The sequence below is a fragment of the Gasterosteus aculeatus genome, chromosome 15 (assembly GCF_964276395.1).
Source record: "Gasterosteus aculeatus chromosome 15, fGasAcu3.hap1.1, whole genome shotgun sequence".
Lineage (NCBI taxonomy): Eukaryota > Metazoa > Chordata > Actinopteri > Perciformes > Gasterosteidae > Gasterosteus > Gasterosteus aculeatus.
Genome location: NC_135703.1, coordinates 1773715 through 1794232, shown reverse-complemented (window position 1 = coordinate 1794232; position 20518 = coordinate 1773715). Strand labels below are relative to the sequence as shown.

The following is a 20518-nucleotide window of genomic DNA, read 5'->3' as shown; positions in this document are numbered from 1 at the left end:
AGATCAACTTATTCTAAGGGAAATATAAAACGTTATTAGTTTGATGACATTAGAAGTCACAGCTCGTTTAAACTGTTGTTTTCATAAACAAATACAATGTCTGCGGGGTGTGAATGATTCAACGTGGAACGACGTGAAGGCCGACGGGCTCGCCGGGGTCACGGGGGTCAGACGCTTCCTACGTTGGGTTTGCGTGTTTTTTTTGAAAGGACCGCTTGGAGCCTCGCGCAGCTCCCGACCAATCGGAAGTGAGCATTTTTCGCGCTGGTCGGCCGCAGAGTTTGAGTTTCCCGCAAGCTTTTGATTCGGCTTGAATGAAATCCTCCGCTTTTGCAGGATGAATGCGGACTTATTCCCCCTTTGACGACCGAGAGGAGACCCAACAGGTAACTACGGAGAAACGCTCGTTCATGTTATTGTCATCCTCGCGGATATTTGCTGGCGCGAGTTTTTTTTATGCGGTTGCAAATACACTTGTTCGCCCCGACCGACCATTTTAGCGAGAGACGACCTGCTAGCTAGCAAGAGAGGTCGTGCTAACGCAAGCTAGCTAGCGAGCTAGCAGCCTGTGCTAACGGCAGATCTTTTTGACTTGGCCTCACCGAGCTTTGGCTAGCGCGGTTAGCTTTTCTTAAAACAAGCTGTCACGGCTCCTGCAAATTCAGCGAAACAACAGCACAACCATTTTAACACCCCAACTCCAACGCCCAATTTATTTATTTTATGTAGTTATTTGTTCTCGCCGGGTAGCGTATAATACCTGCGGTTAGCTAGCTTTTGGGTGGCGGCCCGGGCTACTTGCTGGAGTGCGGTTAATGGCTGACTGTATGACAGAGAGCGAATGCACGCTGTAGGACGATGCCGGTCGGTCGATCCACGACAGGGATCTGCGAGGTTCCCACGTCGTGGCTCCCGCCTCAGACATTAGTCGGAGCCCGTTCTGAGCAGTTATGGCCCCGTTTTTTCGACCCTCGGGCTCGAGCTGCTGTTACTCCACAGCTAACGTGGACGACAATCACAAAGTAGCGCCCCCGTTACTCCAGAGCCGCCGGGAGGCTGATCAGCGTCACCCTGTGACCGGCACCGCAATGCGACCAGTTGCGCTTTTAACTCGAGTGGGACGCGTCCGGTTCCGTGAATTCATCGCGCTGCGGGGATCGTTCCTCCCGACGCGTCAGCTGCTTCCATTTCCGCGGCTTTTCCAGCCGGGTGATGTGATCGCGGCATGCGGTGCAGCTCGCAGACGGATCTCCTGCATCCCACACTCCGCTTTGCCCACAGTCTGCAGCCAGTCCTCCCTTCTCTGGTTTTCCCCGGGAGAAGGAGAACTTCCAAACCGTCTCGGTGAGAGGTCTTCGTTGCGCGATGCTCTCGTTCGCGTTAGTTGTGATGGACTCGTGGGGTCTGCGTTTCACTGCCGCGTGTGTATTGTTTTAGTGTGCAGAGGCATCGCTGCTTCCGACTACCGGTCGGTTGAGTCTCCAGACCTTTCTTGTTCGAAGCATGGAAGCTGGGTGGGGGGCAACGCATTGCGTGACAGGTGCAGTTTTCTCTGTCTGCCTCCGAGCTCTCTGTCCACTGGGGCAAGTGAGTGAGAGCCATTTTGTAGAATGTGTAATGTTGTGTCTGTGTCCAATCACGTCCCACACATGTACTGCATTGAACTGTTGACTGGTGGAACCTGTGGAATGAGAAGTCTCTGTCCTGTCGCTCAGTGAGCCTGGACGGGGGTTAAATGGGATGGAAAGCAAAGGTAGCTCCCTGCCTACGATGCCCGAGCCAGCCAACCCCATCAGCATGAAGCAGCCCCCGGAGTCCCTCGGCGTGCGCCAGGCCGGGGGGGACATGAGCGGTGACCCCGCGCTGCTCATGATGGACAAAGCTGCTGCCCAGCTGGCCGCCACGCTGCAAGACGGCGTCCTTCAGAAGATGGCTGGCCACAGTCACAACAACCACGGCCACGAGAGGCTCAAGGACCTCACCTCCCGGGTGCTGAACGGGGACCAGGACGCGCTGCCCAAGCTCTGCGCTCCGGAGCCGCCCATGTTCAAGGGCGCCGAAGCCCCGGCCACTAACGGCACGCATCAGCACACCTGCAGTCCTCACGCCGACCACGAACACAAAGCCACGATACCCCAGGTGGTCCAGCAGCCCGCGTTCGAGCCACGCTGCGCCAACGGGACCAGTCTGTCCACGGCCACCGAGGACGCCGTGTCCGCGCCAGAGGAGGAGGAGGAGGAGGAGAAGAAGAAGAGGAGGAAGAAGAGGAGGGCGCCGCCACCTCACAAACCAAACGTCTGCTCTCCTGCCGTTCCCGTGCAGCCTCTTGACCCCTCCGATGCTGTAGATGGAACCAGAGCGGCTGATGAGGTTTTTCTTTTATTCCTACTTTAAAGAAACAAAGGTTCTGTATTTTATAGTGAGATCTTCAGTGTGTTTGTGTCACATGTAGATTCTGCAATTATTCCATCTGGTACTGGATTAGAGACTAACAGCAACCTAATAGTGTGCTGAAGTTATGCTGAGACGTGGTCTTAAGACCAAAGGACCAGCTACTAATAGCTGCGTTAAACTTAAATGCTGCAGTCTCAATCGATCGTAATCGATTTATTGTTTACGAATACTTGCCGGTGTAAAATACTGGTCGGGCAGCATGTGTGTGTGTCTGAAATAGCGTGTGGGAACATAATCGATTTTTCAGGAAGGAAACGTTGTTGATCCTTGATGAGTTTCTATTTTTAGCCATTGATTTCCTCTCTCCTCCAGCCGGATTTCCCCCCACCGTTGAAAGGGGTGGATCCGCGTGAAGAATCTGCTGCGGTGGTCCGTTTTTCTGTTGGTGATCTGGTTTGGACCAAGGTGGCCGGATACCCCTGGTGGCCCTGCATGGTGACCACCGACCCCGAATTTAACAATCACGTCAAACAGAAACAGAAAGGTGATCAGCTGTTTCTACCACCTCAACACATTTGCATTAAGTGATGCATTGAACTGTTTTAGTCAGTCACTTTTTTGTTCAGTGTTTTTATCCCTTTTATTATTTATGCTTTTTTCCCCCCCAGCAGCCAACAGCAGGATGGGCCCGCTTTACCATGTGCAGTATTTTGGAGACGCCCCAGAGAGGGGCTACATCTTTGAGAAGAACATGGTGACCTTCACCGGGGAGGATCAGTACCAGGAGCTTCGCCAGGGCCGACAGCAGCCAGCCTCTCGCGTCGTCCTCAAAAGGGTAACTCGCCGCCTTCTGTGTTCTCGTGTTACGTGGCGCCTGCGGAGGATGTGGTTTATCGACGCACTATTGGTCACGCACGAATGCACTTCCTTAAAATGATTCGCGCAGAGTCCTCTCGCAGAAAGTTGAAGTGCATCCCAATTGGAAAGTCAGGAATAACTGCAGACTTTCTCATCACACATTTAGCCTGTTCAACAAAGGAAGTGTATAACTTTAAAAGGTAAATCTGTGTAATTACTCTCCCACACACAACGCTCACATGCTGCTCATCAAGAGCGTGAATCTGGTTTGAATCATCGTTACGTGTTTGTCACTGGCGCTCTCTTGGTAGTGTGTTGAAAACAACGCTGAAACCTTCCGACTGAGTTGTTTTCTTCTGTAACTTGTAGTAAAACGTTGCTGTTTTCTGGCCCCACCATGCAGACGGCTCCCTCGGTGCCCCGAAAGCTGCAGGCTCAGTGGAACATGGGCGTGATTCAGGCCAAGGAGGCGTGCGGCATGTCGCTGGACGAGCGCATGGGGAACTTTGCCTTTCTGTATGACGACGACGGGCCGCACCTGAACCCCTGCATCCTGGAGAAGCTGAGGCCCAAAGGGAGCAACGAGGCGGCCCAGGGCACCGAGTCCAGGCTCCGCCCAGACCCGCCCCCTCTGCCGGGGGGCGCCGCCGAGGACCCCGCCGCGGCCGCCTCTCAGTCCCAAGAAGGCACTTCGACGGGGAAAAAGACACAAGCACGCAGAACAAAACTCTGCTCGGGAGAATATCGGAGAAAGGGCAAAGGCCATCGAAGTAACCTCCTGTCCAATAAAACAGCGAAAGACAACGTGTCCTCCAACGAAACGGTCCATCCACAGGAAGCCTCGCAGGTTTGGACAAATGACGTTCCATCAGATCGCGTTTTGTGTGCTGCGGAGGAGAGCGGGGAATTGAATGAAATGATATAATTGATGACGTTGGACTTGAAAGTTCTAAAATGAGACTTATAATAATGTAACGCTTGCTTGTGTTCTTCATAGGATCCCACCACTTCTGCTCCTCTGCAAGCTGAAACAGTCGTACCTGAGAAGAAAAAGAGGAGGCCGCGACAGGCCGCGTCTCCCGCAAAGACCGTTGGGAGGAGGAACAACACCTCTGAACCTGTGAAGAAAAGGAAACCAAAAGTGGCGTCTCTGACAGCCGATGTAACGGAACCCGTCCCACTTCCACTTTCAGGTTGGTTTCCAGTCAAATCCCGCTGTGTGTGTGTGTGTGTGTGCTGCTTTAAATGGCCACATGTGGCTGGTAAAACGGCAACGTGGTTTCATAGTTGTGGAGCAGCTTTATGTGAGCGGTATATTTTATATTTAAGAATTCCTGGGGTTTTCATCCAAGTGAATCCAAAGCAGAGGAATAAGTCTTGTTGTATCTCAGTTGGGTGCTTGGCACATTTTTGGATTCTCTGAAACCATTCTGTGCTTTTAACTATTAAAAGCAAATCATGGAGTTTAACCTTTTTGTTAACGTTGGTTTTTAGTCAAGAGGCAGCGAAAGAAGACGTCTTCAGCGGACAAAGCTGAGCAGCCTAAAAAGAGACGTAAAACAAGCAAAGAAGCTGAAACACAGGTGAGGTTCCCCTCCAGTGAACGTTGTTTCAGGGTCCAAATCCCCAAATGAATCGCTGACATTGAGCGAAGTTTGGAATGGTGTTAAATATCAGCACCAAATGGACAATAAGCACATTGTTATAAGGTCTTGATTTCCTCGCTCACCTCCTCAGGACTCTTCAGAGGGAACCGACAAAAAGCAAAGAAGGCAGAAACCCGACGGAGACTCCAAGGAACCCAAGAAGAAGAAGAAGACGACAGCGAAACTCAAAGCTCTCCTCCCCGGTAAACCACGTGGTTGGTCCATGTCGATGGGGGGCACTGGGCTTCTAAGCCCCCGTCTGAAGCCCCCACTTCATCTTCCAAACTCTTTGTCTCCACAGAGAACCAAGACGCAGAGAAGCCAGAGCGCAGTAGGAAAAGGAAGCAGGACGGGGGGAACGCGAGCGCCCCCTCCACGGCCAAGAGAAGGCGGCTCACGCCGTGTCCTGAACCCGAGGTGAGACCCAAAACACCAACGGCCACATTGAACTCTAGATTTAGATGTAGCGACGTTTCTCAGGAGCCACAGATCTCAATCCGGTTCAACGGCGCACACTGATGTCGCTGAACGGTTATTTAAAAAAGCAAAGCGTTAATATCACTTCCTGCTTCTTCCCGGAGTATTCTCCCAGCGGGATCCTGAACCGTTTGCAAACACAAAGTGACTCTCTGCTTGGTGTGGCTCATTGAAAACAGGGTTCTGGGAGTGAAGGGCGTCCGGATTCTCCCAGCGACAGCCTGGACGGGACGAAGAAGGGCGACCGGAAGAAAGAGTTTGTGTGCCAGGTTCGTCCACCTTGTTTGGATCTCACAGTTCTGCATCTGTGGTCTGTAGACATATTGTCCGCTTTAATTTAAATGGGAAGTATGGTTTAAATTTCAGTATCTCCCTTTTTGTATTTTGCCCCGCATGCACCTGAATGTCTCGCGTGTCCCTTCCTCCCTGCAGACGTGCGAGCAGGCCGGGGACGACCTGGTGCCCTGTGAAGGTCAATGCTGCGGCATGTTCCACCTGCGGTGTCTGGGCCTGTCACTCAAACCTGACGAGAAGCTGCTGTGTCAGGAGTGCAGCAGCGGTGAGGCGCCGCCCCCTTTCTCTCCGACCAATAGCGGAGCCTCATCGTTGTTTGTGGTTTAATCTGAAATGTTTTTCCTCTGTCTTAAAAGTAATTGTTCATTCCTGCCGCTCAACATTTCTCCCCATGTTCTCCTCTCAGGAGTTCACTCGTGTTTCACCTGCAAGCAGTCGGAGGGCGCCGTGCGCCGCTGCCACGTGCCGCACTGCGGCCGCTTCTACCACGAGGCGTGCATCCGCCTCAGCCCGCTCACCGTGTTCGACAACAAGGGCTTCCGCTGCCCGCTCCACGCCTGCCTGAGCTGCCACTACGGCTGCCGCAGCAAGCAGCGGTCCACCAAGGGTCGGCTGACGCGCTGCCTGCGCTGCCCCGTCGCGTACCACGCCGGAGACCCGTGCGTGGCGGCGGGCAGCGAGATGGTCACCAGCACCGCCATCATCTGCACCAACCACTTCAACGCCAAGAAGGGCTACAGCCACCACAGCCACGTCAACGTCAGCTGGTGCTTCGTCTGCTCCAAAGGTTCGCCACCTCCACCTCACTGCAGCAGGGCAGTTACAAGAAATGCCCGTTTTACACAAACCTTCCTTTTTAACCCTGGGGGAGGGGCCACCTGCCCCCCCCCCCACACAAGCATCCCCTGCTTTATGGTCACTAGAGACTGAAACTAGAGATTGAGAATTGTTTACTGAGGGAATAAATGAAGTCATTTTCTCATCGTCGCCCCCTGCTGGTCACTACAGAGAATGTTTTTAAAATGCATATAATGTTGAACGTGTGCACCATGTGACCACGATCCAAACGTTTCGCTGTGTCTGGTGTTGCAGGCGGGCAGCTGCTGTGCTGCGAGTCCTGTCCTGCAGCTTTTCACCCCGATTGCTTGAACATCGCGATGCCCGACGGGAGCTGGTTCTGCAACGACTGCCGGGCCGGGAAGAAACCCAAATACAGAGACATCATCTGGGTCAAGCTGGGAAAATACAGGTTAGAGAAACCGATCCCTGGTTCGGCACTGCGTCCTTCTATGAACTAGACTCATTCCTCTCTGTCCGCCGCCCCCCCCGGTCCAGGTGGTGGCCTGCAGAGATCCACCACCCCAGAAACATCCCCACCAACATCCAGCACCTTCGCCACGAGATCGGAGAGTTCCCCGTCTTCTTCTTCGGCTCCAAGGACTACTTCTGGACCCACCAGGGCCGAGTGTTTCCCTACATGGAGGGGGACCGGGGCAGCAAGCACCAGAAGACCGGCATCGGCAAAGTCTTCAAGAACGGTGAAGCTCTAGATGGCTCTTAGATGTCAAGACGTTTCGTGGTCTGTTGAGCTGAAGTTAATGAGCGTCGTCTCGTCTCGTCCCCTCAGCTCTGCTGGAGGCCGAAGCTCGATTCAAGCAGATCAAACTGAAACGAGAGGCCAAGGAAGCACAAGAGAACAGCCGCAAGCCACCGGCATACAAGTTCATCAAGGTGGGGATAGAGAAGTGTCCCTGTTGGCTTTTGACCTCTTTATGCTGCTTTTTTTTGTACCCGACACGTCATCCCGTTTCTCCTCCCAGGTGAACAAACCCGTCGGTAAAGTCCACGTCTACACCGCCGACGTCTCCGAGATCCCAAAGTGCAACTGCAAGCCGGCGGACGAGAGGCCCTGCGGGTTCGAGTCCGAGTGCCTGAACCGCATGCTGCAGTACGAGTGCCACCCCCAGGTGTGTCCCAGCGGGGCGCGCTGCTGCAACCGGGACTTCACCAAGCGCCTCTACCCGGAGACCAAGATCATCAAGACGCCGGGCAAAGGCTGGGGCCTGATCTCTCTCCGGGACGTCAAGAAGGTGAGATCGATTTGGGATTCAAGGCTGAATCTTTACTTTCATATCGAACCGTGTGACTGACGATGATGATGATGATCATGATGACGCCGTTGACGCCCGCAGGGCGAGTTTGTGAACGAGTACATCGGCGAGCTGGTCGACGAGGAGGAGTGCCGGGCGAGGATCAAGTACGCCCACGAGAACAACATCAGCGACTTCTACATGCTCACCATCGACAAGGTGAGGCCCCGCCCCCGTCGCCGGTGGGGGGACGCGGGGGAACCTGGGGGTACGCGGGGGGGGGCGGCTCCCTGTGTGTCGGGGTGCTGTTTGCTCGTCAGCAGTGCCGTTTCCACGGGAGCCAGAGCAACGCGCTGGTATTGCATTGGGAGCGTTACACGGGAGGCGCGTGTGGCGTCACAGGAGTCAATACTACAAACCCGGAGCGTCCTGTTGTCCTGTTGCATCATCACGTGTTTATTCTCGCCGTTAACGCGGAGGCTCCTCTGCTTTTGTTTTTCGTTTCGCTCGACCCGGTCGGAAGGACCGGATCATCGACGCGGGTCCGAAGGGGAACTACTCTCGCTTCATGAACCACAGCTGTCAGCCCAACTGCGAGACGCAGAAGTGGACGGTGAACGGGGACACGCGGGTCGGCCTGTTCGCCGTCCGCGACATCCCGGCAGGTGAGGGGGGGAGGAGGAGATGGGCGGGGCGGCAGGTGAGAGGCTGCGCACTCTGACGAGGAGGAAGAACGCAGTTCTGACCGAATGGCGGCTGTTTGGTGTTTTGATTTCAGGGACGGAGTTGACCTTTAATTACAACCTGGACTGCCTCGGCAACGAGAAGACGGTCTGCCGCTGCGGCGCCCCCAACTGCAGCGGCTTCCTGGGCGACCGGCCCAAGGTGAGCGGGGGCGGGGCGAGAGTAGGGGGGGTGTGGCTACGTTTACAGATGTTAACACATTAACATTCTCACCACTGCGCTCGTAAACTCACCGCTTCTTGAACGTCTCGTCCGCAGAACTCGAGCAGCCAAACGGCCGAGGCCAAAGCCAAGAGGTCGAAGAGGAAGTACAGGAGGAGGAAGGCCGAGGGGCAGAAGAAGTCCGACGACGACTGTTTCCGCTGCGGCGACGGCGGCCAGCTGGTGCTCTGCGGCAAGAAGACGTGCAGCAAAGCGTATCACCTGTACTGCCTGAACCTCAACAAGAGGCCCTTCGGTAAGAGCGCCTCTTACTCGCTGCCGTCCTTTGCTTATGATGTCATCTAAACACGCCCCCCCCCACGTCTCGCAGGCCGCTGGGACTGCCCCTGGCACCACTGTGACGTCTGCGGGAAGAACTCTGAGGCTTTCTGCCAGCTCTGCCCCAACTCCTTCTGCAAGGCTCACCAGGAGGGGGCGCTGCGCTCCTGGCCCCCCACGGGGCAGCTGTGCTGTCTGGAGCACGAGGAGCAGCCGGAGGGGCCCGGCGCCCCGGACCCAGGCGCCGTCATTGCCGTGGCGCAGGCCACGCCCCCCGCCCCAGACGCCGGCAGCCGTCCGGCCAAAAGCTCCAGGAAGGCCGGAGGAGTCGAGGGGAAAACAAAACGCTCCAAGAGGAAAGCGGCAGAGGCCTGAAAGTGACCTTTAACCCCCCCCACACACACCCACACCCACACACACACACACGCACACACACGCACACAGAGCCAAAGGAGCGAACTAGACTTTGACACACGAACAAGTAAAAGCACCACTCAAGGCCCCGTACCTCCATCAGGGAAAGCCTCCAACAGGTTTCACTTCCTGCACCAACCGAACGGCCGGTTTTTATTTCCGTTTCACTTCATGGTTCTAGCTTGATAAACTTGATTCCCCCCCCCCCCCCCCCCCCCCCCCCCCAACACAAACTATACAGTGTATCACAGACCAAGTCCATGTTTACTGCAACAGTGTGAAGCATCAAACCAGTTGTTTTTATTTCTACGTATTCTGAGTGGATATGAAGCACTATGAGAGGCCCCCGGGGGCCGTAGCTTAGCTTTAACGGTAGACTTTTGTTTTAGCGCAGTCCTGCTGTTTAGGTTAAAGTGATGTTTTCTTTGGCGTGAGGAGTTCGAGCAGCGCGTCCAGAGAACGAGCGCTTTAAAAACACTACTGGGGGGGCCGGAGCTCTTGGGTTCTCTCTGGAAGCGATCAATGAAGGAAAAAGGGCCCTTTTTTTATTAAGTTGAATCCGGGTCCTTGCCTCTTTTTTCTTTTCTTTTTTTTTTCTTTTTAAGATCCGAGGGACAAAGATTTATGGACACGACATCCTCCAGATTCACGCCGTGACTGTTTTCTATTCACGTAAAATCACTGAGGCTCTCAGTGCGAAGACGACCGCCTCTTATCTGCTGTCCCCCTGCATCTTTTTGTTTGTTTAGGACCCAAACAAGATGTTTGGCCCAGATGTTTGCCACACTGGCAAACATCTGGAACGAGGGGGGCGGACGTTACTCCCACGTGACCCCCTCACCCCGCGGTGACCTGTGACCTCCGGCTGCACTTGTGAAACTCAAAAGTGCTGGGGCTGCTCCTGTGTCCACCTGGAGTAACCGACCGAATAGCGGCGTCCGGTTTGTCCTCTGACGGCCACCGTAGTCGTGCCTCTCAGGCGGTTCGGCTGAATTTCACAAAAACAGGTGTTGATTTTTGCGACCTGAATCACCCCACAGAGGCCGCGTTTTCGTTTGCTTGACTTCCTCCCCCAGAAAAGTCGAGTCTACGGTGCACATTTTCGTTTTTAGTGCGGCCGTCACGGTTCGCAGGGCGCGCGAGTGTTTTTCGGCTTTGTGTATTCTAACCTCGAGTGAATGTAGTCCAGCCAGTTGTCGTTGTGCGCACTGTAAAGCCCCGTAGAGCTTAACGTGTGAGTAGAGGTTTGATTCTGTAACTACTGTCATAGTAAAACCAGACTAATATGTACATACTGTATAAGTGCCAATAGTGATGCATCTATTGTAAATAACATGCAGTGTTTTTTTGACGCAGTTCTGAAACACTTTTCTGCAGGATCTTACCTCTGAATCATGCAATAAAAAGTGAACAAACACGTCGAATGTTTGCTGCACTTCTCTCGTCCCACAAGTCTTTAAGTTCAATCCGGCGCAACTTCACACAGAACCAGGACCTCCTGAATGGAACCGGTCCCGAGACAAAAGTAATCACTAACTTTTCCTCTGGCTTGTTGGCACCCAGGTGAACAGAACATACAAAGAATTCTGACATGGATTAATACATTTTTCCAAAAATATATTTTCAACTTGTTTTTATTATCGGATTAGTTTCTGTACTTAATTTTGCACATTAACGTCACAATTTCCCGAGCTTAGTTTTCTGGCCAACGATCCAAAAACACTGAAGCGGATAAGCAGTAAACAGTCACTTTGAAAAGATATTTCGAACTAATCAATTAACCAAAATAACTGGAGGATAACTGTATTACACCCACATTCGGCTCAAATGTATTCTTTGTTGTCGAGCTTTATTTCATTTCATTCTTAAGTTCCTGAAACATCAAGTACAGATCCCAGACCGACGCCGTCCAGTTTTATTCCTCTAAGACGACAAAAACACGGTTCATTTTGCATAACAGTAGTACAGCAGCGGCCGAGGGTACAAAATGCTTTTTTCCATTTTTCAGTGTAAAAATAACTCTCCTCGTACCTCACCTGTGCCGTCCTCTCGTAGTGCAAACGCTTCAAAATAAAAGTTAGGCACATGATGGAAACGATACGATCGCTGTTCAATTACACTTAAGTGCTGATGACGTCATTCTGAACTCTTTTTTTCCGTTTCCTCCAGTTCGAAGAGTTCAACGAAGGACGACAGCTGGAGTTTAAATAGCGATAAAAAAGGGGCAGTTTGACCGTCAGATGAAGCTTGATTTTAAAAAGAGACAAAAAAAAAAAAAGTCCTATTTCGCTGACGTGGCGATTATCCGCGTCAGCTTTCTTTGTCTAAGTGCAACTATGTAAAAATAAAAAATACAAACTCCATTGCAAGCTTATGGTCCCGAGCAACATTCACAACTTCTCTGCATTGATGCTTCTGCGCGTAAACATCTGCGCGAGCGTTTCAGTGGCAACTTGACATCATTCTACTTTTTAAGAGGAAAAGAAAAAAAAAAAATAGCTCAAAATAAAGTCAATTATTTCCCAGATTTACATATGTTACAAGTAAAAAATAAATATCAGCTCTGTTTTTGAATGTAGGCATTTTATGATTCGTCTGCGACTGAGCAGCTCATCAGGAGGCCAGCACGCCGCGGCGGATGATGTCGGAGCCGTAGCGCCGGCCCAGCGGCGCGGCGCCCCTCAGCTGGCAGCGCTTCAGGCGGGGCTCGTCCTCGCCCGCCTGGGAGTCGGAGGCGTAGCGGTCGCTCACCGGCCCCGCGCGGAGGCGGGTCTTCGGGTACGACGGCTCAGGCGCCTTGGTCAGGGGCCTCAGCTGGGCCTCCTTCTCCTCCACTTCTTCGTGTTCCTCCTCCTCCTCGTCATCCTCCTCCGCCGTCCGCGGCCGCTCGCTCCTCTTCGGGATCCTGAACTTCCCCCAGCCTCTGAGATGTCTGCCGGTCGCGTGCGAGCCGCTCGGAGCTTTGCGAGGCCAACTGTCTGAACTGTGGTTTCCCCGCTGGGGTTTAGTCTTGGCCGACGCCTCCAGGGAGGCGGGGCTTCTTCTGGTCGCCGCCTCGCCCAGGAAGAAGTCGTCGTGGTCGGAGTTCCTGATGTCGACCAGCCGGATGGACACGGTTTTCTCCAGGTGCTTCAAGCCGAAGCGGTTCTTCACCTGGCTGGGGAAGCTCTCCGCCGCGTCGCTCCTCCTCTTCCTCTTCCTCTCCTCTGGCTCGGGCCCCGGGGCCTCCCTCCTGGGGCCCTTCCTGCAGTCGGCCCTGTGCAGCTTGACCGTGATCGTCTCCTGCACGGCGTCCGGCCTGTGAGGCTTCAGCGGCTGGACGTGCCGGCCGGTCTGGGCCTCGGCGGGCTCTTTGGCTCGGGCGCTTTTACAATCACGCGTCTGCGGCGGTTTGCTGCCATTCTCCTTCCTGTGAGTGTGCGCCGAGTCAGCGAGGCCCTTCCTGTCGCCGCCCTTCATCTTCTCCTGGCCGGAGGACGGTGGTCTGGTCTTCAGTCCGCAGCGACTCTGGGAGCCCTGAGAGGACAAGCGGCCCAGCGAGAAGAGCTCCTCCAAATCCTCCTCGGGGGGGTCGCCTGCAACAGACATTCGGGGGAACCATGTCATGACCTCATAACGACGTTGTTTCACGCACAACACATTTGGTTGAAGTTTTGATCGGAGAAGAAGAACATCGTTGCATGTGATCATTCACGCGTCGGTTACTGAAGACGTCCTCTCAACCATCTCACAAAATGAGTCACCTGAGAGCAGCTGGTGGTCGAGCAGTCGGACCTGGTGCTGGAAGATCTGCTCCTGGACTCTCCACGACGAGCGCTTCATCTTCTCCCTCCGAGTCACCATGTAGGTCAGGTTACGGACCTGAGGAGCCAAGTCAAGTCAACAACCTCCGACCCCAAATTACACCCAACACGGGACAATATCCTAAAGACCCACCGGGACCTTCAACTCGGATCGAATGAAACTAAATCCTTATGCAGCCCTATTTTAGATGGATCTTCTAGTATGTGTTGCAGTGATTAGACATACGTATATACTCTGTACTGGAGTAGAACCAGGTCGCTAAAAGGACGAGTGCTGCCGACTAACTACAGAATAGATTCGGTTTCTCTCGCCTGCATCATTTGCGGCTTTTATTTTCACATTTAGTGACCTGAACTAAACAAAGTGCCTCTCTAACCCTAAAAGAAGGGAAGTAAAATGAACACAGAACGTCTGTGAGGCCGTAGCCATGGAGACGCCACCCAATGGCTTCTAGAGGTTTTGGAGTACAGATAACTGACTATGTTCTATAAATGGACCATAATCTAAATGAACATCACACTGTGTTGAAACTAGAGACAGACCATAAACTCATGTTTACTGAGGGGACGAATCAATAGAGAAGTCGTCTCATTTTCTCAGACGTCTATGGACCAGAGGATTTTAACGTGACTCGCACGGGTCACATTGTAAAATAGTTTCTAAACGTATTATATTCTCTTTTATTGGGATTAAATGTAATCTATAAAAGCAAACTTCCTCATTATAGTCAAATTTATTTTAACTTCTCCCGAGTCTCCCCTGTCCACTCGGGTGGGGTGGGGTGGACACCTACCCTCTCCAGGTCCTGGCGCAGGTGCGTGAAGAGCTGCAGGCGGCGCAGCAGCACCTCGTGCTCGCGGCGCGCCAGGCTCTCCTCCTCGTCCTTCTTGGGCGTGAGGAGCGGCTGGTTGAAGTTGGCTTTGCGCTTCAGCTTCCAGTACTGGAACAGGAAGTCCACCGCCTCCGCCGGCAGCTTCAGGTGGGCGGCCACCTCCTCCGCCCGCACGAACTGGTAGAACTCCTCCTCCATCTCCTGCAGCTTCAGCTTGCGGAGGCTGACCCTCTTCTCCTGCTGGCGGCTGGCGAGCAGCTCCCGCTCGCTTGGCGCCTTGTCGGCGCGCCGGGGAGCCGCGTGGGACAGGGGGCGGGGGGAGGCGGCCTCCTCCTCCTCCTCCTCCTCCTCCTCCTCCTCCTCCCCGCCGCCTCTCACCCTGCCTCTCCTCCGGCCCTTCTTGTCTCTGGCGCTCTCCTTGTCCTCCTCGCCTCCCGAGTCCCGCTCCCTGGACTCGGCGCCCTCCAGCCCGGAGTGCTTGGGGCAGTAGGACTTGAACTTGACCTCGTCCTCCTCCGTGAGGATGGTGTTCATCTCCAGGCTGGCGTGGAGGCCGCACGTGACGTGGAAGGCGGTGCGGCAGTTGTTCGCCGAGCACTGCAGCAGCAAACACAACGTTGATGAACATCGGAGGCACCGAGCGTCAGCCGACTCGTTTCACGGACATTAAAGGTGGTCAAACTAAATGTTTTCACTGGATAGATTCATGCATCGCTAGCAAAGTCATTAGAACTGAAAGAATTCCCTTTATAACAAAACATGCAACTGGCAGGAGTGCTTGTAGTCATGTCATTAGATCACTTTTATCTCCATGTGAGACTGCACCTGGATGCACGCGCCGGCCTTCTCTTTACACAGGCAGCAGATCAGCGCCCAGCGGTTGCCGGGGATGTGCGACACGTTGGTGATCGGCTCCATCTTCTCTGGATTCCCGATGCTCACCTGCAGAGAGACGTGCCATCAGTCGCCTGTAGACATCGGGGTGGTGACTCGCCCGTCCCGCGGATACATTGAACTAACCGGAGGACACTTTCTATGTGTTTCAGCACCCGATGCCTGAATATTGGCTTTTCAGTCACAGTTATGGATCCTCGGTTTCAGCTACATTACAAGTTACCAATCAGAAATTAAGTTTAATGTCAGATGTCAATTTCGTTTTTTTTTAATGGAGAACAAAGGCTGGAAACATATTTCCATTTGCCGAGTTGCTGTTGAAGCGTAAATAATAATACAAATACGAATGAAGGAGTCGCACAGTACTGGAGTACCGCACCAAGGGGGCGAGCGTGACCTGCGCATAAAACACGTGCCATAAGTAAGTAGGTACTAGAAACTGGTGGATTTGAGCTTCACCTCTGGGATCCACAAGGCGCAGCTGACGTGCACCCACTTGGTTCCGCTCCGCGTGGGCTTCATGGCCCCCCCCTTCTTCGGACACAGCTGGCACTTTGGCAGGATGCCCAGGGCACAGATGCGACACAGCCAGCTGCCCTTTGGGACCTTCTGGATGCCGTAGCACGCCTGGCGAGGAACGCGGAGGGAGGACAGCTCAGCTCCAGCAAGCGGAAATCAATACAGCGCCGACAGGAGAAAGTGTGTGTGTGTTGACCTCTGACCTGGTGAACACAGATGTTGCACTTGTCGCAGAACACCATCTCGTTGTTGTCCTCCCCGTCGGGGGACCGGCAGACGTCACACACCACGTCCTCGTCGTACTCGATGCCGAGCCCCTCCTCCGTCTCCATGGCGTGCGTCATGTTTTCGTGGCAGCGCCGCTCAAACTCCTCCATCACGCGCTCCATGGTGATCTCGTCAAGCGGCGGCATGGCTGGAAAGAAGGGAGTGAAAAGTTGACCATTTTGAAAACATTAAACCACTTATTTAATTTCCACATTTCTGTGCCAATTGAAGTATTGTGTCTGTGTCGCAGGTTCCCGGTTGGCTGGAGGTTGTTAACCAGATTGGAGGCAGCCGGCATTAAGAGACGCCCAACCGCAGCAGTACCAAACGCTGATAGATAAATGTTAATCTCTCCGAATAACCAGCTCACCCATCTCCGCAAACTCCTTGTTGGCGGCTTGCAGCCAGGCGGCGTCCTCCTCGTTCAGGTCGTAGCGGCACATTCCTTCCGCCAGCGTCCGGATGTCCACGTAGCCCAGGGCCTCGGCGCCCGACGTCCGGATGAGCTTCTTCGGCTTCACGAACATGACCTCCTTTCCTTTCTCAACCAGCACCCTGCAAGGCGCCGCCAGAAAGGTTCTCTTTTAGAAACTTTTCTGAGACATATTTTCTGTCATAACATTAAAAGACTGAGCAAAGAGCAAACGGGACCAAAAGAACATGTTAATATTTGGCTACATCAAAGTGAAAAAATATCACCTGAAATGGCATCAAGAATATTGCTCTGCTAAACATATTTTAATGATTTGTCCACATCCACGTGTTGTTTTCAGTCGCTCTCTAACTTTGTTTGCCGGATCTCAAACTTTCTGAGAGTGAACCCGTCGGTAGAAACTGAAAGGAGACAATGTCTCTCTAAAGAAGCCTTTTAAGTTGGTGTCCACACAAACACTCCTGCATTCTCCCTCGGGGACAATACGAGACTGAACAGGCTGCGTCCTGTCCTACCTGGTGACGGGCTGTGGGATGGACTGGGGGCTGACAGGAACCTGGACGCCCTTCTCCCACTCCTGCCGCCACTGGTCGGCGAGGACGTAGTAGTCCTCGGGGGTCAGCTGGTACGAGTCGTGCACCTTCATGGCGGTGATCAGGTCGGTCCTGAAGACCTGCATGAGAACTAGAGTCAGTGCGGTTTAGGGAATAACCTTACTGTTGTTTCAGACACAAGTTATCAAACTCTTTAGTGCAAATATTCACACGTGAAATACGTTGGGCCTCTGAAAATATCAGTGAGGAAAAAATATACAAATACAGTGAAACCATCAGATAGCATCTTCAGGCACCATTAAGCCACACAAGTCAATGATTTCATCGGGAAGACTCGAAGCTCACATGAGTCTAAAAAAAAGGACTTGTGACGTGTACATAATGTTTCTAACCACAAAGATGTTGCTTCGCAGGGTTTACACAGGCTAAAGAAACAACCACGTTATCAAAACACAGCAGGCAGGAACCAGCCAATCAGCATCCTGCTCTGGCCTGAGTCATGCCCTTGCTTTGATTTGATTGGTTCTTGGTGTGAGGGCGTGAACGGTGGCCTGAAGCGACCAAGTCCACAGTCTGCACAGCAGATAAGCTTCACAGCGTGGAAGATTAAATCAATGAAGGTTACAAATAAAGATTTGGGTTACAAACATCTTGTCACTATCAATCAAAATCAACCCTGTGTTCATTAAATCATCTTTTTTTTCCTCTATCCAAACACTGCTTTTTTTCAAAACGAAACAAATAAATAAGACATGATGGCAGAAAGTGAGAATGAAAGCAGAAGGGCTGAACGCATGTTGATCATAATCTGATCACGAGTTCAGACGGGCGCACCTCGGAGGGCTTCTGACCCGTCCCCCTCCTGGGCTGTGACGAATGCTGCGACCAGCAGGTGGAATTACCTGGAGGAGAAACACAAAAGAGTGGTAGAGTCTTCTTAGTCCTTTTCTGCTTTAATGAGCGACCTCACATCCTTAAACACGTGTGGATTTCCCCCAACTCGAAGCGGGGAAACTCAGCAACTGACAGTTTCCTTTTTCAATTTCACTTCTTCACGTCTCACTGATTTCACTTTGGGCTTGTTGTACAATTACTGACAGCGGCAGCAGTCACTTATGACCAGATGAGACCGAAGCCATTATTTTCACTACTCAGAAACCCGAATGAGCATCTCATTAAAGCGTTGAACTGTTTGTGTAGCTTAACGCTCAATCGGACCTTGGCTGAAAGCCCTTTACAGCTCCGGGTCACACCAGAAGCATTGGATTAATAAGTGTTTCTGAAAGTGTTCGCTGATGACAAACGTGCCCCCGTCTGCCTGACCTGACCTGGAAGGATGTCTTTAAAGGCCCGCGGGCCTCTACTCTGTCGCCTGTCTCTCAGATTGTAGGCCTTCTTTTTTTGTTCCTTAATCTTTGTCCATCTGCTGCCTTTCTTTCCCTTCCTCGCTCTCGGTTTGCTTCCTGAACATGAAGTACACATTTACTGACCCTGACAGCAAAAGGTTTGGGAGTCATGTTCAGCAAACAACAACTTCCCTGTTAAAAGCATTTACTCCGGCGCTTTTCACTTTTGCAGAGTTGAGCTTGACCTGATTCGGCTCTATATTTGGACCCAATGAGTCAGCGGGGACGATATCTTTTGCTTACTTCCATTGTCGGAGTCGTCGCTGCTGCTGCTGCTGGGGTGCCTGCTTCTCTTCATCATCGTGAGGGACACTTCTGGGACACTTCACACAAACCAGACAGGAGGACAAGTTACAGACGGGATTGGGGACAGTCTAAAAGAGACAGAGCTGTTATTAAGAACGTTCTAGAACATTTGGAAGAGGACTTTTAAAATTCTGACTCAAAAACAAACATGACGTCATCGCACATAAAGAGTGAGTTAGAACAGCAACAACTTTAGAAGACGCGGACATGATGAACAATTAAACCACTGCACATAATTTCCCCCCCATAAATAAAAGCTCACGCATGAACATGATCGACACGTTGAAGCGCTCACGGTGCTGCTGGAAAACTGTGTGCGGATTTAAGAACCGAGGCAAACAGACGGGTTACTATCCCCGAAGATACACTCAATATTCACACATTGGGTTATTTTTATATATAAACCGGGTGGATATCGAAGCCGAACAGCAGCAGTGACTTGTCACTATTCCTCCCGTTTCCTGCTGATCCGACAGCTATCGGGCTCTGTATCTAATGCTGATGTGTATACATACCGGTCACTGCTCAGCGAGGACAACAACAACAACAACAACAAGGCAACACAAGCCACAGGCACCAAACAGCGCCTTGTACGGGTTCCGCTTACGACGTGTGAAAAGCCCTCCAATAGTCCCGACATGTGGCCATATTTTAGTACGGGGAAAGGTGCTAACCCCGAGGTAGCTCGTTAGGCTAACAGCGGGCTAGCCACACGGTTTGTGTGACGCCCCTTCTTCCAGCAAACACGCAAACGAAAGTATCGGCTAACTAGCGAGCGGCTAACTGTAGCCAGCAGGTTAAAGGGTCGGAAAGCCGGCCTTGTTGTTCCCCTGACAACACGTTAATGAATACGGGTCAATGTGCGTGTGGGGTTTACAACGTGCGCGCTAATTAGCGAAATCAGACCACATAGCGCCGAGCGTTTTGAATCACGATACAAATGCTAGCTAACTAACATTAGCCAAAGCTACCCCCCCCTCCCCCGGGCCACCACCACAACCGTTATGCAACAAGAGGGCCCACCCACACCCGGCGGCCGCACGTCGACATGTTTTTCTGTGATAAGAAAGTTGCTACGCCCGTTAACTTAAAACAAGCCGCTCAGCCAAAGCTGCGGTTAACACCCCGGGGGTTATACGTTACGCGAGCCTTTCTTACATGTTTGTCTACACGTTAAATATAGCGGTTATGGGGAGGCTGGTTGTTAGCCACATCGGCTAGCCCGTTAGCTAGTCAGCTTTTAGCATTAGCCATCGGCTGCTGACGTAACGTTAGCTTCTACGGGGCTAACGTTATTTAACGCTAGCTAACGGTCCCTGGTCAGTTATTTGTCAAGGGTTAAGGGTCAACAATTGGATTCAAACAAACCACCCGAAACGTGAACACGCTCGTGAATTAACTAGCTTAACTAACGTTAACTAGTACAGCCATGTTGTTGTGCTATCTGGACGTTGCTAGCCAGCAGGGTACAGTATGGAACATTTACCAGCAGCGGTCCACGGGCTGAGGTTAATCTTTGGCGCCATTTTAAATGACGATGTCGCGTTTTTCCGTGCGACCATTAATACAAAAACACATCGACTTCAAATCAGCCCGTTAAAAAAACATCCACACGACTTGAAACCTGCGTGTAGTTTGTAGGGGGGAAAAGAGTGGACGGTACATACAGAGAACTTCGGGCCCGACGAAAGCCGGTGTTTTGAGTTTGATGCGTGAAGCGCAGGTTTCGGCCGTGAGTTCCGCTTGACCCGCATTCCCCATACACACAAGCGGGGAGCGGGGAGGCGGTTACCCGCGGCGCGCTGCGGGGGCGCCGGTTCGACGCTGGAGGGCAGCAGAGTCCGACGAAACCGGAATCCAACAAACGGCTACCGGTGCGTCACATCTGAGTAAGAACGTTTAAATACGCCCGTCGTTTCCCGCTGCGCGCGCCCGCTTTCAAATGTCAACACGCGGAACGTGCGACCTTCTACCATCGCGTCGTTCCACCGTCTCCTGTTTGCAGAGTACACACAGGTAATTAGAACGAAGCACAATCAATGGAACCTTAAAGAATGATATTAACTTGTTTTTGTTACCGGGTCAATTAAGTACATTTGAGGAAAT

At 52.5% G+C, this 20518-nt stretch overlaps 2 protein-coding genes across 6 annotated transcripts; one reads left to right on the top strand and one right to left on the bottom strand.

The window, feature by feature from the left end:
• Nucleotides 1-120: 120 nt before the first annotated feature.
• nsd2 (nuclear receptor binding SET domain protein 2) lies at nt 121-10814 on the top strand. Of its 2 annotated transcripts, none has more exons than XM_040200326.2 (21): nt 121-386; nt 1716-2370; nt 2767-2938; nt 3066-3229; nt 3656-4099; nt 4250-4445; nt 4747-4835; nt 4990-5101; nt 5200-5315; nt 5555-5644; nt 5808-5934; nt 6076-6456; nt 6762-6918; nt 7005-7207; nt 7297-7400; nt 7490-7759; nt 7862-7978; nt 8283-8424; nt 8538-8644; nt 8762-8960; nt 9036-10814. In XM_040200326.2, exons 2-21 carry the CDS (start codon nt 1741-1743, stop codon nt 9356-9358), a joined length of 4143 nt encoding a protein of 1380 aa, XP_040056260.2. In that variant the 5' UTR covers nt 121-386; nt 1716-1740; the 3' UTR covers nt 9359-10814. The 2 variants fall into 2 exon arrangements, with proteins under 2 accessions (XP_040056260.2, XP_040056257.2); XM_040200323.2 differs by having other exon boundaries at nt 3063-3229.
• Nucleotides 10815-11015: 201 nt separating this feature from the next.
• On the bottom strand, nt 11016-20416 carry jade1 (jade family PHD finger 1). 4 transcript variants are annotated; one of them, XM_040200334.2, is made up of 11 exons: nt 19899-20416; nt 18350-18429; nt 17535-17602; nt 16662-16819; nt 16084-16268; nt 15650-15861; nt 15387-15554; nt 14859-14975; nt 13995-14630; nt 13141-13258; nt 11016-12972 (listed from the first exon to the last, which is right to left on the bottom strand). In XM_040200334.2, the coding sequence occupies exons 2-11, from the start codon at nt 18405-18407 to the stop codon at nt 12011-12013; spliced, it is 2682 nt and encodes an 893-aa protein (XP_040056268.2). In that variant the 5' UTR covers nt 18408-18429; nt 19899-20416; the 3' UTR covers nt 11016-12010. The 4 variants fall into 4 exon arrangements, with proteins under 4 accessions (XP_040056268.2, XP_040056267.2, XP_077945411.1 ...); XM_040200333.2 differs by having other exon boundaries at nt 20080-20355; XM_078089285.1 differs by having other exon boundaries at nt 18350-18480; nt 20080-20309.
• Between the last annotated feature and the right edge of the window lie 102 nt (nt 20417-20518).